At 38.4% G+C, this 19,398-nt stretch overlaps 2 protein-coding genes across 2 annotated transcripts; one reads left to right on the top strand and one right to left on the bottom strand.

The window, feature by feature from the left end:
- Window positions 1–2,663: 2,663 nt before the first annotated feature.
- Window positions 2,664–7,805, bottom strand: LOC131780336 (collagen alpha-6(VI) chain). The gene is made up of 9 exons (XM_059096957.2): window positions 7,709–7,805; window positions 7,052–7,119; window positions 6,053–6,468; window positions 5,680–5,839; window positions 4,890–5,317; window positions 4,481–4,631; window positions 3,983–4,159; window positions 3,611–3,693; window positions 2,664–2,837 (listed from the first exon to the last, which is right to left on the bottom strand). The coding sequence occupies exons 2-8, from the start codon at window positions 7,107–7,109 to the stop codon at window positions 3,656–3,658; spliced, it is 1,428 nt and encodes a 475-aa protein (XP_058952940.1). The 5' UTR covers window positions 7,110–7,119; window positions 7,709–7,805; the 3' UTR covers window positions 2,664–2,837; window positions 3,611–3,655.
- Window positions 7,806–13,861: 6,056 nt separating this feature from the next.
- Window positions 13,862–19,329, top strand: LOC131780206 (collagen alpha-6(VI) chain-like). Its single transcript, XM_059096820.2, has 6 exons — window positions 13,862–13,922; window positions 14,892–15,307; window positions 16,875–17,034; window positions 17,622–18,049; window positions 18,414–18,564; window positions 19,124–19,329. Exons 1-6 carry the CDS (start codon window positions 13,862–13,864, stop codon window positions 19,327–19,329), a joined length of 1,422 nt encoding a protein of 473 aa, XP_058952803.2.
- The last annotated feature ends 69 nt before the right edge of the window (window positions 19,330–19,398 follow it).

Below are 19,398 nucleotides of genomic sequence, written 5' to 3'. Positions count from 1 at the left end.
TTCGTAATTTAGGTTTGTAGTTACCTTTGCCTGTAATTCTCTTTACATATCTCATCGAAAAATCGAAGAAAAAGTAAGTGAAAATCGTTTCCCAAGTGTTCTTGGAAACACGCAAGAAGCAAAATCGATGTACGAAAAAGCGATTACTAAATCCTAAGAAAGAAATTATCCCAACAAATTCAGCGCCTTCGACTCTGTTAACTTTTTATTCCTAAGATCTCATTAGTAATTCTCCTCATTGTCTGTTATGTACTTCTTATGTTTTTGGTTCTGAGGATTTGGTAATGGATCAACTTGTCAACTTTTCATCGCTTGTCTGCTTGATATTGTAAAGAGAAACTCTATCTTGATCACTCATGAGAGTTTCAAAAGGGTTAACAGTCCCAAGTTAGAGGCGTGTAAGGAAATTCTCTTGGCGAGGAAATCACATTTGAACGTGTTAACCATACAATTACTTTACTGCATTAGTGACAATAGGGCTTTGTGCCGTTGGAAGTAAATTAGGCCACTCGTCAAAATAGAGACAATATGTCTTCAATTTGTAGTTCATACTTTTGTCTGTTTAAGACTTTCCATAGATCAATAGGGTGATCCAGACAGTAAATTTGCATACATGGGCTATGCTGCTTCATCTGTTCACGCAAAAGGTTTCGCACAAATCGGAACCACTCCTTTTACATTACTAAAACGCACTTGTTCAAAGTCTAAATGACACAATCTTCTGAAAAATTCACTCTCCGGTAGAACCTTGGGAAAGATTTTTGTGTAACCCCATACATGTTTTGTACTATTCTAAAACAAAGCCGTAATCCAAAGGTCATCTACTGTTGTCGCCATTGTTTTCTTTATCCAAGAACTGTATGAATAATGAAGTATGGGGCTGTGCGGAAATCTTGCCGAAATTGGGCGTAAAAAATTTCTGCACTTGAAAGAAGTAATTTAGTTGGAGAGTTACTTCACCTTTCTCAGCACATTTCTCAGTTACTACGTGCGCTATGATTGGTCGATTTAGCGGGCCGTATTTCAGTGTGCAACCCGCTAAATTCAAAACTTCGTTTGAGTTGAAATCTTCCCCCTCTATTTGAATCCAGAGATATACAGCTATCTTACTAAACTCGTTTTCTTGGTCTGTGCTGTAAGTCAAGAAACCTCGTTTTTTCCGCTCGGATTTATGGCCTGCGCTTTTCAGAAAAAAGAAAGAGGTTGCCGTAACCAATAAAGTACAGACCTCGATACCCGGTTGGAAAGAGGTATTCCTACGGCCGGACGACTGACTTCTTTGGAAGGCAGTGAATTTTTCCGCTTTCTGACACGTTATGAACTAATCTGACCGATAAATGGAAGACCTTTCAAGCTCTGCACATTTAGTAACTTACCAAGCTCAAGAACAGAGTCCAGCACACCTAGTGTTAGCTTTGCTTTGACCTTGTTCAGTGTCTGACCACGAAATGTGCATTCCGACAATTTCAATGACATGAGTATCTTTAATCCCTTATCATCGCATCAGCCAATCATTTTCAAATTGAACAATGTTTGTTCTAGAGTAGTCCAAAGCCTTATGTAGTTTCTGGTGATCTCGTTAATATCCTCACTGGTCTAATGCTCAATTTACTATGAGAAACGTTCGCTGATAACATTCATAGAACCTCTGAACACAACATAACGACGATAACAAATCAGTACAGGTTTCCAAGATTCAACTTTTTTCTTGTTCTGTTCTCTAAAGTACGTTCATGCCTGAAGTATCATTTCGCTTCTACTGTTAATCGTCCAATTCTTAACCTTTTTAGACGCTTCACTGAACCTTCAGGGAAAACACTCCTTTTGTGTAAGTCCATTTGACAAATAAAGTATTGCCAAGTTGAGCGATGTAGACCATGACAGTATCGACCGAAAACTCACGTTCCTACCATTTCTTCTACTGCTGCGATTCGGCTGGATTACTGATTTCTTGTAAGTTGGCCTTACCGTAAAACTACCTCTTCAACGCGGGATAACGATAAATTTCGTGAAGTTATGTTTCGATGCTTTCAGCTTCTTGGACTTTCCCCTTCCATTTTCATTGACAAGCAACGAGCTGGTAGCATCTTATACATCTTTAAAATACCATGTTGGCTAAAAAAAAGTCTGGAATTTTATTTATCGACGAGCGATAGATGTGACTCAAAAAATTCAAGGTGGCCGAATTGCCATACGAATAAAGGCGAGGATTAGGCGAAGAAAAACGATTAAGCTTTCGTTAATCTGTACGTTGCTGTTATTCACGTTCATCAGATAACCTTTTTTGCTATTTCTTCCTATGGAAGTATTTGTATCACTGTTTCCCTTAGCAATTTATGCTTTGTCTGTTATTCAAAACGATTTCATTTTATTAATTTTTCATCGAGGTGAGGGAAGTCATTCGACCGAAATTGCTCTGAAAATAAAGAGGATTCTTTCACTTGGCCCATCGCACCATTGGCCGTCCCTTCTAAAATGAGTGAGAAGTTCTGGGATCAGAGTTCAATATAGGGTTTTCTCGGCTTTTTCGTCATTTTCTCTCACACTGTGCGTACAAAACACGTCACAAGCCATTAGGAGGCATGTTTCAACCTAGTTCCCAAAGAGCAACGCCGAACGCTAAGGAAGGAGATTTAATTTTCTTTGCCAACTAGAAACTTAGATCTTAATGCAGTTTTATTAGTGAATGATCAAACACCAATCACAAAAAGACAATTTCCAAATCACACCCTACGTAACAAGAAACCCTATTTCAAATTGTAATGGCTAAAATTTTAAAGCTGCTTGGTTTAATGCTGCCCGGTTCCCATGACACTCGACTGCTGCGTGAATAACACCTGTTGGAATGCGAAAAAATAACAACACTTAGAGAAATTTATTGATCTGTGGCATTAGTAAAAGTAGCAAATTACAACCAAGAGACAATTTATCCAATCTTGTTACAACTTGAGTAAAAAAAAAAAAGTCTAGATTGCATTTGCACTCCTGATCCTTGTGGTTCCCTGGGTTGATAACGCTACCCACTGATTAAATCTGTATCCATTGTACGGCTCAGTAGGTTTTGTTAAAAATTATCCCCTGGAGACGGGAGAGATTTATCCGCCCTTAGAACAACTGGACCTAGGCGCCTAGGAGGCAGGGATGACGGAAGGGGGGAGGAGGAGGTAATCGGTCACCTGACTGAAATTTTTTTCAAACTAGTTAGTTGTTTACCTAAACAGAGGGACTTTTCTAAACTTTTTAATAAAACGGTGGGTCATTGTGCTTGTTTAGTTAGAGACTACAGTGCCATGGATGTATTTAGTAATTTCTCATACCCACCTCAAAAGGATTACAAACCCTCAGTAAATATTGTGATTAATTCCGCCATAGGTAGTAGTCTATGCTCATGTTATAGAGATCATGTTATTGTTCAAATTTAGAAAGAACCACTGCAAACCATTCTCGTTTACGAATCAATTCATGTTGCTGGCGGGTTCTGACGATAAAGAAAACGCAGCCATATCGTGTGTGTGTGCGTTAATCACGCGTGCGCAGGGACGATGTACGGTGCGATACTACAGAGTAACCTCATGGAGAGCTACAAACTTAAAATCTTTTTAGTAATTACCTTATTTGTTTTGGTTTTTCCAAATCCCTCTTGTGTTGGAGAGGCTTAAACTCTGACAATATCCTCTTCGGCTGAGTAAGTTACTATGATAATGGTGTAATAAGTTTATGAAGATAAATAAGGGACTAGGTTTGCTTTTTAAACATTCCAGTTACACAAGCATGCGCAATAATATCTGTGACATTCCTTAGCATAACAACGGCCAACCAGAGCAAATCATGATCAGTCATTTTGGAAATTATTATGCTGCCACTTACAGAGTATTACAGAGTTTTGTTTCACGGCCAATTTCGTTACATTACAAAGATACTTGTACGACAATAAGATACTGTAAATAGACTTCTTAAATAATACAGTGAATATTCTTATTACCATCTGAACACGGCTGTTCATTACAAGGTCTGGTCTCCTTCAAAGGGCCATCACAGGTCTTCCCGTTTCCTTGGGGGGGAGGGTTGGTACAGTTTCGTGTTCTTGCCTGAACTCCACCTCCACAGCGTGCATCACATTCAGACCAGAGACTCCAGCGGGTAAAACCGCCATCTACACCTGGAAAACACGGGTACTTTGAGTGATACTCGTCATCAGATACCATGGGTGCCCGACATAGGAGCAGAGTCACGCGCGATCTCTGAGACATGAAGACTTAAAGCTAAAATTTTCAACTTGCGTGTCGACCCTTTCCCTTTGTAGCCATCACTGTTTCGTTTGGGGTTGTTTTAACCTATGTTCTGAGTGTTATGCGCGTAGGTACAGTGATTTCATTCTTAACACGGCACTGTTTTCAACATGTGTTGTCAGCTCGACAGATTGGATCTTTTAACTCGTTTGAACTAACGGACCCTAAGGGGATACACTCAGTTTACTTACTGCACGTTTCAGCCAGAATGTCACTGAACAGATCTGACAGTTTGTCGAAGTTGCTTGCGTTGTGAACGTTTTCCCCGGCGATTTCTTCCAGTTGGCCTTGGAAATCTTCATACTGACCAATTCCTACTGCAACAATACGGACGTCTTTTGCCTTTGAAGGGAAGGAAAATTGGGAATCTAGGCCACTTTAAAAAAGTTTTGTAAAGAGTCTATATTCAGGATTTGGCTGGTCATTCACCGAATGACCTTAAACGAAGATGACATTTTCTCAATTATTTTCTGACCTGGTGCTATCAGAAGTCGCATAAAATTATTTTGCATATGACATCCGCGTTTCCAAGAAAATAAATGGCGCTAAAAGGAACAGGTGAACAAAAAGGAGTAAATTGTAATAGCGTGGGATTCTAACCTCCAGAAGAGGGATGATCGTAGAGAAGGGTTTTGATGCTGGATTGGTTCTTCCGTCCGTCAGGATGATCAGAACATTTGGAAAATCTGGTCTGTCACCTCCCTCCTCAGTAAAAAGTTTTCCTGCGGCGGCCATTAGAGCTTTATCTGTGAAAGTACGGTCACCAAGGACGACGGAAATCTTAGCCAAGAAGTCGTGTACAGCTTCGTTACTGTACAGCCCGCTATTTGCAAAATCGCTGAGGACCTTAGGTTTCCTGCTGAAAGTGATTATACCAGTGTGTGTAGCGTCTGGACCGATGTTCAACGCGGCAACGAGCTCGAGAAGGAAACCTCTGAGCAGCAAAAAGTTCGGCACTCCCAGGCTGCTGGTTTTGTCTATTATAAATGCCACGTCCATTCCCTTTGAGTTCTCGCAAGGATCAGGTGCTGCAGGAAATTATAAGAATGAAACAGAGCTTACGGTAGCCTGCACAATTTTACTGAGTTCTCCTTCGGGATCGCTTTGGCCGGGGATTCCGATCGGGATCTCGCCGATAGGATAGTGTCGCCATTCCGTCATCTAATACTCAAAACTTGCTCACAAGCGGATTGATTTTATCATTTTTTTAAGTCAAGAATAACACACACCAGTAACATACCATGTACTTATTGACTGCGCGTTAAGGCCGGACGGGAAATATTTTGCTTGAGGTCCGGACTAAGTCACGCCATACCAAGTCAAGAAATAAAGTTGTAAAAGAATATTAAGGAAATAGGTATATGTCAGGAGACTATAATTATATACTCACGACAGATCAAAGTTAAAATATCATTAGTTGCATCGTCGAGGCTTTTATAGTCGTCCACAAAAAATAGATTTTTGCCTCCAATGTAGTCAAGGACTTGGCGATATTTAGGTTTCCTGGCGTCAGGGCCGATACCGACCACGATTATACGGACACCTCTCATCTTAAAAATAAAATAGAGAGAACTACTTTTGTAGATCAAGTAAATCGTTTAGTGAAGTAAAGGAATATCTGTTTAAGAGGTTACAGAGCTTAACGCTCAACCAGAGGAATGGTTGGGAATTGGCCTCTCTTTCTATCGGTTTTAACGTCGATCTGCCATGCGAGCAGCCCCCTTAGTAAAGTTTATTCCAAGTTGCCTTTCCTTCTTTTTTACCTTAAGTGCAACAATATCCAGATAAAAGTCTTCGGTATCAGGATGTGATCTTCCATCCGTGTACAGAACCATTGCACTCCTGACGCCCGGTCTCTGTCCACTGGCCTCTTTAAACATTTCGTCTTTAGCAAGCCTGAGTGCTTTGTCCAGTCGAGTGGGTTGGGCGAGGTTGTTGACGCTGTTTGATATCAATTCAAGTATGGCGTCCTCACCGTGATATTGCTCGTCGTTGAATTTATTGTGAAGCGTAGCCTGCTTGGAGAATGTCTCCAAAGACACGTGGGTTCCATCGCCGGTAATGTCAAACTTTTGAACAAGGTGTTTAAGTGCTGCTACCAGTTTTGGTATGTTTACTTCTTTAATACTTTTTGTCGTATCAACCAACAAACCAAGATCCAGTTTACACCTGGATTTCTCTAAAAAAACGGAAAAAAGCAGGAGGCTTCAGCTCTTTAAAAGATCAGCAACAGAGAAATACTTCAGTTCTGTAGATTCATCAGCAACACAGACATAACTGGGTTTGCACAAGAAAAAGAAAATAACAGCTGTCATGTTCGCCTTCGTTGTGCTTCACTCATGAAAACATTTGTGAGCCTCGATTGAGCCTCGAAAGGCAAGGTCACCGTGCACAGCGAATTATCTTTAAAATATTTGAAATCCATCATTTCCATCGACTCAAGTGCATCGAAGGAATGACATGTTTCATTCGTTGACCGACCTAAAATTTACTGTCTCTTTCAATCGATTGATGTATCCCATACGAGAAACGTCTCGCCGAACAAAATATACAATAACAGAATTTAAGTATCACTAGACATTTTTCGTTGTAAGCTATGGAAATGAGAAAACAAATGTCAGGTGAGATTTTTTCTTAGTTCCAGTTGTACGAACGTTTGTCCCCTTGAGCAAGGTGGTTCCAAAGGAGAGCTTTCGCTTAAAATTACAATGGGATATTAAAAGATTCTCGGTTGAGTAAAGTGTATTGAGCGTTTCACCTACCCTCAGCAGTTGCCAGGGAAATTGAAAGCAGAATAATAACAAATTTCAGAACAGTCATCCTAGTTCAGCTGAAAAATAAACAAGGAAAACTCTTTGAATTAAAACTCGGGTTAGGTATTAACATTTGTAACAAATTAAGCTGTCTGCGAAGACACCAAACCGCACGATTTACAGCAAAATGGTTATTGTCTCAACTTGACAGTAAATTGTTAAAGCTTGGAAATACATTGGGCCCGTGATAGTATAAATGATGGAACCGAATCAACAGTGGACTTTCTTGGGGAGAACACAACTAATTAAGATAAAAGATGAAAATAAAAAATAAGCTATTAAGCAGAAAAGAAGCCAGAAATTAAAACAAAATCTGAGAGAAGAAGCAAAAAAAGATAGATTTGAATGTCAAAGGTAAAAGTGAATTATTCTCGGAATGCTGGGAAACTGCTGCATTCTCGAGTAATAGACATTGAAGAGGCTAATGAGTGTTTCCCCTTTTTTCTTTTTCTTAAAGAATCACTACGACAGCAATACACTGGCGGAAAAATGAATCACTGATGAACAATAACCCCTTCGAACGTTTTTTGTTTAGTTTTTACTTTAGCCCCAACCCTATATTATAAAAGACAGACTTCTTAGACCTTCTTACTGAGGATTACCTACCTGAAGTGACGAGAAGCAACTGTTCATATATCGTGGGGCTGTGGAGTTGTAAGTTTTAGAAAGTAAAAGTCATACTCTAATAAAAGCCTTTAAACAATGAATGACCTTTCTTGAGTAATGTTTTGGTAGCCCCCTGTCCTGTTCACTCCCACAAGTGGTTTAGTTATTTGTTGAGTTTGACATCTAATTACAACCGTACAAGGCTATTATTTACGGAGATGCTCTTCCTTAAAATCGTTTAGCTGAATATCATCAAATTAAATAGTATCCTTGCCTGATTCTTAAACTTTCTATTCTTCATACCTGAAAGCTATTTCTTCTGATTGATGATCTTGCATTTCTTTGTTAGCTACTCTAAAAAATTCAGGATTATATCAACAGATTATCGTCTCGCAAAGTATTGTTTTCAAACTCTTATCACGTATCTATAAAAAAAAAAACAAAATTGTAATAAGAACATAGAGACTGGTCACTGCTGGGTGTCAAATGTGTGAGTTGGAAAGTATAGCCACACTGTGAATTACTCGATAGACGTTTTTCTTTTTATTTATAACGACCGTGTTTCTCAATACGTTCCACTCATCACGTTTCAGGAGAGATTGGTAAAAAGCACACCAGCCTATTGACTTGGAAACAAGGCAGTTTTCTCAAGACTCACCTTGAAGAAAATTCTCGAAGGCCAATGTGGTTAACATATAAATATTTGGTCATTCAACCTTTAAGTCGACATAGAGACAAAATTGCAATAGCACTGGAGAAAAATGAGGAATTGTCTGAATGTGTGAATTTAATAGTGACCCTCAACAATGTTATTATAATGGTTTCCTTAGTATTTTCTCTTGAAATTCTCTCCGTCGGCATAAAGACAAAATAGAACTGAAGAAAAATGAGGAATTGTCTGAATGTGTGAATTTAATAGTGACCCTCAACGATGTTATTATAATGGCCGCCTTAGTATTTTCTCTTGAAATTCTTTCCGTCGGCATAAAGACAAAATAGAACTGAAGAAAAATGAGGAATTGTCTGAATGTGTGAATTTAATAGTGACCCTCAACTGTGTCATTATTATGGTCTCCTTAATATTTTCTTTTGAAATAGCCTAATCGATAATTGCCTCAACGAAGAAGACTGCAAACATTCTGGATTCAAACAACACAATGTAACCATGATGACGAAACTGCTTCAAATTTGTATTGCAAGTGCTTGTGAAAGTGACGATTACTGCCATGGCCACCCGGTTATATTGAAAGTTATTCCCCCTAAGTTTGTTACCATATTCATCAACAATCATAAATTACCATTTGAATCAAGGGTACATAATTCTAGCAGTGTTGCGAGGCTAGAAACCCAAACTTGACTCTATTTTTGTTTCTTCAAATGCCTTGAATCCGACATGGTAAATAGGGAATGTAAATTTGTCAAAAGAGATCAAGCGATGTCTGCTTTAATCCATCTCAAACGGACACCATGAATTATGTGTCATTAAAAATTAATTGTGCTTTTTCAACTTACCCCCTTTATTCATTTACAAATTCATCGCTTGCGGATGAAAAGTACAATTGTTTTTAAGCACTATACAATCAGCTTGAAAAAAAGGTGTCAACCGTGCTAAAATTAAAAATAAATTAGTTATATGACAGGGTCGTTAAGAGAAAGAGAGATGATCAATAAGCTTTTACGTTTGGAATAGATTTTATTTTCTTTCATATTCGGCTTTCAATATCAATCTAGCGAGGATACTTTCGATTAGTACATAGTATATAGTATTTATAGAAATTTACTGGCATTAACCCATTACGCTCTAACATCAGTATGCATCTTCTCCATACTGTTCTCATCGTATTTCTTTAGGTTCCGATAAGGAGAATTTGTTTTACAAGCATGAGCTTCTTAGGCTGGTGATCATTTCCTTTCTTCACCATAGTTACCAACGTATCTTCACGGTTTTCTACGTCACAGCTATGTAACATGGTCGTTTTGGTCGCGTGCCTAATGGGGACACTTTTTGGCTGCTGAACCGTACCTTCAGTGCACACAAAAATGGTTAAGGATAACTTGCTTAGCGCTAACGTCAAGTATTTCTGATTTTAAATACAGCTATCAACCAGAAAATGCCAAAAAAAAATTCTTGTTATATGCACTTTAATGAAAAGACGTTTCTATGACGAAAAACAATGGATGTAACAGAGGCTAAAATTATTAATCTTACTCTTTTGAGTCTTATCTCTAGGTCGCGTAGTGATATTGTAAACGCAATCCGTATATTACCTCATAGTTGTGCCCTATATTTCTAATTTATTTGAAAAAGCAAAGATATCTCCCAACAACGAATTCGTACCTTTGTGTTTTCTGTTTTAAAGTTTGTTCATTTAAAGGCAAGAAAGAGATAAACACACAAGGATTTTGTTTCTAATATAAGTAGTATAATATTCTGTAATAAAACGCTGAGTTTCAGGCAATATAAAATGTGGTTTTTTATCCCTAACAAAGGCCAGTCTTTACGACAGAACCCTTTCAGTTAATAGATATCTATTACTCATCAATCAGTAAAATTAATATATTTTTAACGGGCATGGTATTTTAGAATTATGAAAGCCACGCACAACGAGGTTGGTGCTTGTCACTAGAAAGGAAAGGAAAATGTCTATATTCATTACCTAGATGCATTGAATCGCAACTTCACGGAAATTTTTTTGTTATCGACCGTTTAAGTTGCAGTTTTAGGATTAAACGCCAGTACAATAATTCGAGAATTTGATAATCCAACCGAATCGCAAATGTGTAAAAAGGATAGTTCCGTGACTTTTTGGAGGATACTGGCATGATCAGCTGGATCGCTCAACTTGACAACACGTGCTCCATTGAGTGAGTGTTTTTCTTAAACGTTCATTGAAGCATTCCGAACAGTAATGAATTGGACATTTGCTATTCAAAGCGATTAGCAGAGATTAATTAGACGCTTAAGTGGAGCTTTACAGAGAAAATAGTGTTTTAAGGCTGTTAAATAACAATAATATAAACAGAAAATTTGAAGAACAGGACAGACTCACGGTACCCCACTTTTTCTTCAAACATCAAGTTACGCGCTTTCCTTTGAAGCTGACGTTTCGAGCGTTAAGCCTTTTTCTGACAAAGGGTTAACGCTCGACATGTCAGCTTTTAAACCCTTTACGGTGGCCAATTTACGTTATCATTCGGTTAATAATACTAAATTACCCTGTTACACTTTCCTACCGACGCAGCACCATAGTTTCTTAAGAAAGTTACCCCCTTAATTCATTTACATATTCATCGCTTGCGGATGAAAAGTACAATTGATTTCAAGCACAATACAATCAGCTTGAAAATTTTGAAAAACAAAAGTGTTAACCGTGCTTTAATTAAAAATAAAGGAGTTGTAATAGAGGGTCGGTTAGAGAAAGAGAGCTATTTTAGCTGAATAGCGTCTGATGCGTAAATTTTTTTCATTCATATTTCCAACACCTCAACAAGCTAAAATGACATATTTAGAATATTCCTGCTTAATAACAATTTTTTTTCTGTTAACAAAAGGGAAGAGCACAAAGCGTAAGAGACCTTCGTTTAGAAACTGGGTGAGGAGAGCGGTGTCCACTAATTGATTATTACATAGTCCATTAGAATTCAGCGTTTGCATCATGTATAATGTTTTTTTGCTTGTTTTTTTTCAATGAAAATCCTGAGAAGAAAAATCTAGAAGTCCCAAAGACCAGAATGTTTATAAATTCAGTGCAGAGGATAAAAATCATAATTTGTTTACACGCACAATCAGCTTAAAAGAAGAAATTGTAAACCGAGCTGAATTCAAAATAAAGTGATTGTTTCCTAAACGTGATTGTGTTTTTCGACCGAAGTTAATGACAGCTTGTTCTGAGTATTTTGTAAAGTTTAATACACCTTTATCTCGCAATAAGAAAAGTTATCGTTTTGTCGCTTTTATGTCTTCGCTGACTGAAAAAGCTTGCGACATAGATTTTATTTTTGTTCGTATTTCCTTCATCTTAATGAGCTAGGATGACATACCTTGTAAATTCTTGCTTGAAAAGAATTTTTGTTTTTTTAAAAAAAATGAAAAATAGGACAATAACCATTGTAAGGGAATTAGCCAAGATTAATATCATGTTTTGGCCATGAAACACTTTACAGAACAGATCAGGGAAAAAAAAGGATTTTGTAGACCTCTACTCATTTGTTGTTGTAGTCAGTATGATGCGCTAGGTTGTATGTATGTCATCAGTGAAAGTTTCTAAGGTGCAGCATTTAAACATCAATCTAGCGAGTATATCATGTACATCAGAATAAACAAAAGACTCTCAATTAGTACATAGTAAACATAGTTTACAAAGTAGGTGATTGGCTGAAGCGACAACAATAGATAAAAGAAATTTACTGGAATCAACCCTTTAAACCTAACATCAGTATGCATCTTCTCTATACTGTTCTCTTTACATTTCTTTAGGTGCTGGAAAACATGAGCTTTTAAGGTTGGTGATCATCGCCTTTATTGTCGTGTCCTTTATTATTATTTATCCTTTAGGGAGAAATTAGATGCTGGTCACTCTCAAGAAAAAAGTTTAAAGCCGCCGGGATGCCCAGCTCGCGGTCAATTACAGAACAAGGTCCAACTCAACCCTGTTATTGAGCCTGGTAAGTCGCTACGTGTTCAAGGTTTGTTGTGAACAATATTTCTTATTCACTGAACTAGTACGTTTTAACTTTTATCGGTAAATTGAGTGTTTCTTGTCTGCCCTTAAAAAAAGCCAGCTGTGAAAATTCCCCGCCTATAGCGTTCGCCTGGACATATATGAGCGACGAAAGTCGCGCCCAATAATTTATTTCAATTTGACAAATCTTACGCCAAAGTTAGACCGGAAAGTGACTTTCTTAGATTCCATTTCACATAGTACTGAATTAAATACATAACGACACCAGCCCGCAAAAGGGCAAAAGCTATTCTAAGTGTGTAGTGGATAAAACTATTTACCTTGTCAAGTAAATCTAGTTATGAGTGTTACATATATAACATTTAAAAAGACGCGTCATTTTGTTACTGTGAATAAGTGCTCCCTAGCAAATGCGCAAGGAGTGGTTCCGATTCGTGAAAACATCTTCACTCCTTAAAAGAAACAGATACACAGATGAAGGCATGCAGCCAATGTATGTAAATTTACTTTCTGGATCAGTACACCGACTCGTTGAAAAGTATCTAAGGGACAAGTGTTTACCTCAAATTGAAAACTTATTGTCTGTATTTAAACAATCGGCCTAATTGGCTTTCAAGGCCACTAGGTCCTATTGTTATTAATGCAATAAAGTAATTGCATGGTTAGTAAGTGTCCTGAAGCAAGACATCCCATTATGTTCTTCTAAACGACGCGAATTCCTGTCACAAGATGACAGAATTTGAGAAACGAACTAGCCATGACGCGTACTGACCAATTACACACACATCCGAGAATTTTTTGGAGTTATGATTAAGCAACAGAAGGAAACGACGATTTTTTTTTTAATTTAAGTGATCATTTCTTCAGAAATCATTTTGCATAGGCCCTATTGTAGTTTGTGCGATATAGACATTCGTTTTCTTTCGCTACCTTTGAAGCTGTTAACAAAACAGACTTGAAAGTCGTAGAAACCAATCGGAGAATAATATGCTTACTTTAATTTTGACGATATAGTTCATCATTTAGTTTCATTACATTCTTTTTTTTTTTTTTTTTTAGTTTTTTTTTGCTTGTCCGTTTTTTTTTTTTTTTTTTTTTTTTTTTACCTCAAATTTTTACTTTTTTCACTTTCTTCCTTTCCTGAGTTGTATTTGTCCCAAGGGAGTCTACTCCTGACTCGGTCCATTACTTTTATTACTCAAATGTAAATCTTCATGAAGGTATTAGCAATTTACTGCCATTTTAGGACAGTAGTATTTTTCACTGCTACAAATCGGGCGGTTTAGGGTCCACGTATGTCACATAGCGTCTTCACTGACAACAAACACTTCCTGGGCGTATATGGTTTTGTGTAATGTACGACGATATGGCGTCTTCGACGATATGTCCTCTTACTTAATTTCCAACACACGATCCTACCCCGGGGTATAATCAAAAGATTTTTCCTTGTCTGCTTTTCAGGTGAACCAAGATGACTGTTTCAAGTTTTTTTGTTATTTTCGTTGCAATTTCATTGGCAACCGCTTACCACGGTAGGTGAAACACTGCAAATGCTTTAACTTCTAGAAATCTTTCAATATTTCATTGCAACTCTAATACCCCATTAAAAACATGTTTAGATAAACCCGGTGAAACTTAATAAAAAATCAGAAATAGAGAACTGAAAAACTGAATTTTCCTTAGGATTCTAGTAATCGCTACCTTGCATTTTCAATGTGCGACTTTGCTTCGCGGATGGTTAAATATCCACCACTATTTTCCTACACTTCGATGATTAATTATTGGATATTTCTCAGTCAATACGTTTCCTTTTCTTAAGCAACCTCAGTTACGTCCGTGTTGTTGATGAAAACCAAGTTTAGAACGCACTTAAACTGAGAGTCGTAAGGTAAAAATCAACCACAGTTACCGCTAGTAGAAAGACAAACTTTACAAATGAATGACAACCTAAACACTGTAGTGAGCCTGAAGGGCGGGAAATCGCGGGTGACCAAGTTACCGTTTTCGGTTTTGGGCGAAAATTTGATTGGTTGATGGGAGGAACTGAGTTTTCTGGATAATCAAATGAAATCCAGCATATCGCTGGGAACACATATGCAATCCGTCCTTTACAATAGGTCTTTTCGGCCTATCTGTTTGAGAGGCACGCGGTTCAATTGTTTCACCCTTTAAAACCGTAAGAACGACTAGTACCTAATTTTTCCCTACAATAATATTGCCAAATGAACATAAGAATAAAAGAAAATGATTGCCAACTTATGAGGCTCTGATTGTGAACCAATTTCTACCCGTCAGTACCAGAGAAAAGTATAGCGAGGAGTATAGAAAAAAATGGATACTGATGTTAGTGTGTAAAGAGGTTGGCCAAGTAGAATCACAACATCAGTTATGTTTAAAAGATGCCTTCTCCATATTCCTGCGCAAGAAGAATTTTTAAAGAGCTCTGAATACTTTTTGTGACGGTTTCTTTCCCCCATTGTTTTCTTTCCTCTTGTTTTTAGAGAAACGAAAATGTAAGATGGATCTTGGTTTGATAGTTGATACAACAAAAAGTATCAAAGAAGTAAACATACCCATACTGCAAAACGCGCTTAAACACCTCATCGAAGAATTTGACATCGGAAGCGATAGAACTCACGTGTCTTTGGAGACATTCTCCAATGAGGCTACACTTCACAATAAATTCAGCGACGAGCAATATCACAATGAAGCTGCCCTACTGGAATTGATAACAAACAGCGTCAATGACCTCGCCCAACCGACTCGACTGGACAAAGCACTCATGCTTTCCAAAGATGAAATGTTTGCAGAAGAGAATGGATTGAGGTCGGATGCTCAAACTGTGGTGGTTCTCTACACAGATGGAAGATCGCATCCCGATACCGAGGATTTTTTTCTGGATATTATAGCACTTAAGGTAAACAAGAAGAAAAGGCAATCTGGAATAAACGTAACTATGAGGGCTGATCGCTTATTAAATATCTAGTCCCTTAATAGCCGTGCTGACTTTAACTCCGTTATTTAACCCTTTGCAACCTAATATCAGTATCCGTATTCTCCTTTCTGTTCTCTAAACACTTCCCAAGGGGATGACAGGGAGAGCTTATTTAGCATACACAAAGCATCTTTATTTAGTGATCATTTCCTATATTCTCGTAACTTTTAAGGATCCTAGTCAACCACGCTTTTGTTTTTGTTTACGTGTGGGAAACTGTGGGGAAAAAATCGTTCAAAGGTTAAAGGAGGGAAGAGAAGATACCCAATGAAGTTCTGGAGAAATATAAGTCTGGAGTTATCTGCTCCGGTAGAGAAGGGTCAAGTAAAACCAAGAAAACAGCACACAGAAAAAAATTATTACATTTTGTAACGTAATATCATGGCCGGCTCTGACCTCAAGAACTTTCTAATAGGACCTCATAATGGAAATGGCACCAACGCACTTAATCACATCGCCAAGGAAAGTAATTAACTATTTTACCCCAAAGAGTGACCAGCATCTAATTTCTCCTTACAACATCAGCCCTAAATCAAACATTTAGGTCATGAGAATAAAGGAGATGATCACCAACTAAAGAAACTCTTGATTGTTGAACAAATTCTCCTTTTCAGAACCCTAGGAAATGTCCAGGGAGTTATATGGAGAATATGCATACTGATGATTAGGAATAAAGGGTTAAAATATATCCTGGTTAGAGCTTATCTCTGAAAGCCAAAGTTTAAAGTCACTAGCGAATGGCAGGAGTCGTGCAAGCCCGTCGATACTTTTTAATTTCTCATTTGCTTCTTGTGATCTGCACCTCGTGCGAAGCTTTTCGATACTTTAATGCTGCATGATCTCTGCACATTGGCTGTAAGAATCCTTTCCCTTTACCCTGTGTCTTTAGGCCTTTCATGGACTTCCATGTGAAGGAACGCGAGATGCCATCGACGGTACCAGTTACAAACAAAAATTTATCAAGAAATTTCCCGGCAAGAAAACCACTAAAATAACTATCCAAAATAAACCACTGATAATTTTAGAAGACGGAGGTCTACGACAATTTAAGACCTCAATATATTTAAATCGCACGGATACCCTCGCATAATAGACCATAAGGGGAATTTCACTGATAAAGATGGCATAAAAAATGGCGCACTGGGCGCGTGATTTCTTGTGGTTGACTAAGATCCTTTAATGTGTGATTCAGGGGTAATGTTGCGATGAGAACTTTTGTGCTAGACACTCTTAAGGGTTAGAGGGGTAAGTTTAGTATTGATACTTACAAAATTCCCAGACACTCATTCCACGCTTCCTTTCGCTGATTCTACCACTTGAGGAAAACGTGGGTTGTTCGGGCGATACAGCAACCGAAAGAGCGGTCAATTGCTAACTTCTTTTTCAGCAGTTTAGCCTAAAGTTCTGTAAACTCTTAGACAGACTTTCCTTTCTTTCTTAAATAACTTACTTGATTTACAACAGTAGCTCTCTTCATTTTATTTTTAAGAGGAAAGGTGCCCGTATTGTCGTCGTCGGTATCGGCCCAGACGCCCAGAAACCAAAGTATCGTCAAGTCCTTGACTACATTGGAGGCTCACATTTGTTTTTCGTGGACGACTATAAAAATCTCGACGAAGCAACCCACGACATTGGAAAACTGATCTGTCGTGAGTATACATAGCCTACAGGGATTTTCTTCCTTCATGATACTTTTCTAAAAATTTAGCAGAGATAAATTTACGGAAATCATTGGTGGCTAATATTTCGAGGATTCTTAGGAGTATGGCAAAAAACAAGATTTGCAAGCTTTTTGTAGGATATTTTTTCCACTTTAACTCTGGGCTCTATTTTTAATTGATATTACGTTCAATATTTTTCTCTTTGATCTGTTTGTTTGTTTGTTTGTTTTAAGTTGTTGTTTCTGTTTTTTTTTGCTTCTTTGTAATTTTAGCGATTTGAGGATTTTCTAACATTTCTGAGAAATATAACAAGTATACCACGTTAGAAAATGGATACTTAAAATACATTTTATGTTTCACGCGTATGTCACACTTCGATAAAAAAAAACTTTTAGGGAAATCACATGCGAATAGAATCAAAGGGCCTGTGGGTCAAATTGCAGGTGTTTGTAGCTTAAAATCGGTAACTGGCCGGCGAATCAGCGTACAATCCCATCAGGGAAATTCCGGTAAAAAACCCGGTGCAAGCGTGCAGGCTACAGTTAGCTCCTCACAATTCTGATTATTTCCCGCAGCACCGGATCCCTGTGAGAAATCTAAAGGGATGGACGTAGCATTTGTGATAGACAAGACCAGAAGTCTAGGGGTGCCGAACCTCTTGCTGCTCAAAGGCTTCGTCATTGAGCTCATTGATGCGTTACACATTGGTCCAAACAACACACACGTTGGCGTGATTACATTTAACAGGAAACCAAAGGTCCTCACCACCTTCGCAGATGAAAATCTGTACAGCAACAAAGCCGCACACGACTTCATTGCTGGGATGTCTATCGCCCTTGGTGACCTTACCTTCATAGACAAAGCTCTGAACGCTGCCGCACAAAAGCTTTTTACTGAAGAGGGAGGAGACAGACCGAATTTTCCAAACGTTCTGATCCTCTTGTCGGACGGAAGAACAAATATAAAGTCAAAACCCTTCTCCACAATCATCCCTCTTCTAGAGGTTAGCATTCCAGACTATAACAATTTCTTCCCTTACTGATCATCTTTAGCGCCCTTGTAAGTTCTTACACGGCATGCAAAATATCGTGTGCATAATTCAGAAGAATCAAATGTGACCGTTTGAAGCACCACGTCAGGAGGGCCAAAGTAACAAGAAAAAATAAGATAAGATTTATTTGAAAATAACTTGTATCGTACCTACTTGACTAACCGCCGCACTCAATGTGGCGTTTATTCCAAATTATGAAAAATGATATCAAGTAGAGAACAACTCGGTAACCTAAGCTATCCCTGGAGATTTCCATTCTTCACTGAAACTCAGGGCGCCCAAGTGGCTCATATTTTCCCGTCCCTTCCCTTCACAGGAAAAAAAAGTCCACATTGCTGCCGTTGGAATTGGTGCATATGAAGATTTCGAAGGCCAACTGGAGGAAATCGCAGGAAAAAACGTTTACAATGCCAGCAACTTTGACAATCTGTCGGATCTGTTCGAAAACATTCTGGCTGAAACGTGCAGTAAGTGTACCGAGCGAATCTGTATAGGGTATTCGAGTTCGAATCAGTTCAAAGATCCCATGTGTCGCGCCGGCTGACAAACGCGCTGAAAACAATGCCATGCTAAGAATGAAGTCACTTTCAAATGACACTACCCTAAGTGCGCACACAACTCCGGAATATAGGTGACAACAACCCAAAACAAAACACTGAGGTTTCGAGAGGAGACGGTCAAAACGGAATTGCAATTTTAGACAAAAGTCTTTACATCGCAGAGACCACGAGGAGCTCTGCGCCTCATGTCAAGTAGGCACACCTCACTATGTGTTCGTGGTTAATTATTGTTGACATGAGACGAACAAAATCTGAGGGTTATGAATGATATTTAAAGCTCTGAATATTGCATATCTAAATTATATATCGGTCTGAATATCTCAAAAAAAGGTGAATGAAATGTTACTCGATGCATTTGTGGTAATTTTTCGCCTTCACGGGCCGTTTGAAGCGTCTTTTAACGAAATTACTTTTGACCGGAGGCCGTTAGAAGTAATTTCGTAATCCGGCCCCTTGTGTTTAACAGGTGTGGATGGCCATCTTTCCCGCTGGAGCTTGTGGTCTGAATGTGATGCGCGTTGTGGTGGTGGAGTTCAGACAAGAACACGAACCTGTACAAACCCTTCCCGCGAGGGACGCGGAAAGACCTGTAAGGGTCCTCTGGAGGAGACCAGAGCTTGTAATGAGCAGCCGTGTTCAGATGGTAAGAATAATTTTCACTGTATTCATTAAGAAGTCCATTTTCGGCAAATTTGGCTGTGAAATAGTGCTGGGTAATACTCTGTAGTTAGCAACATAATA

This window comes from Pocillopora verrucosa, chromosome 9 (genome assembly GCF_036669915.1).
Source record: "Pocillopora verrucosa isolate sample1 chromosome 9, ASM3666991v2, whole genome shotgun sequence".
In the NCBI taxonomy this organism is placed as follows: Eukaryota; Metazoa; Cnidaria; class Anthozoa; order Scleractinia; family Pocilloporidae; genus Pocillopora; species Pocillopora verrucosa.
The sequence above is the reverse complement of the archived record's forward strand: the minus strand, read 5'-3'. Positions and strand labels throughout refer to the sequence as shown.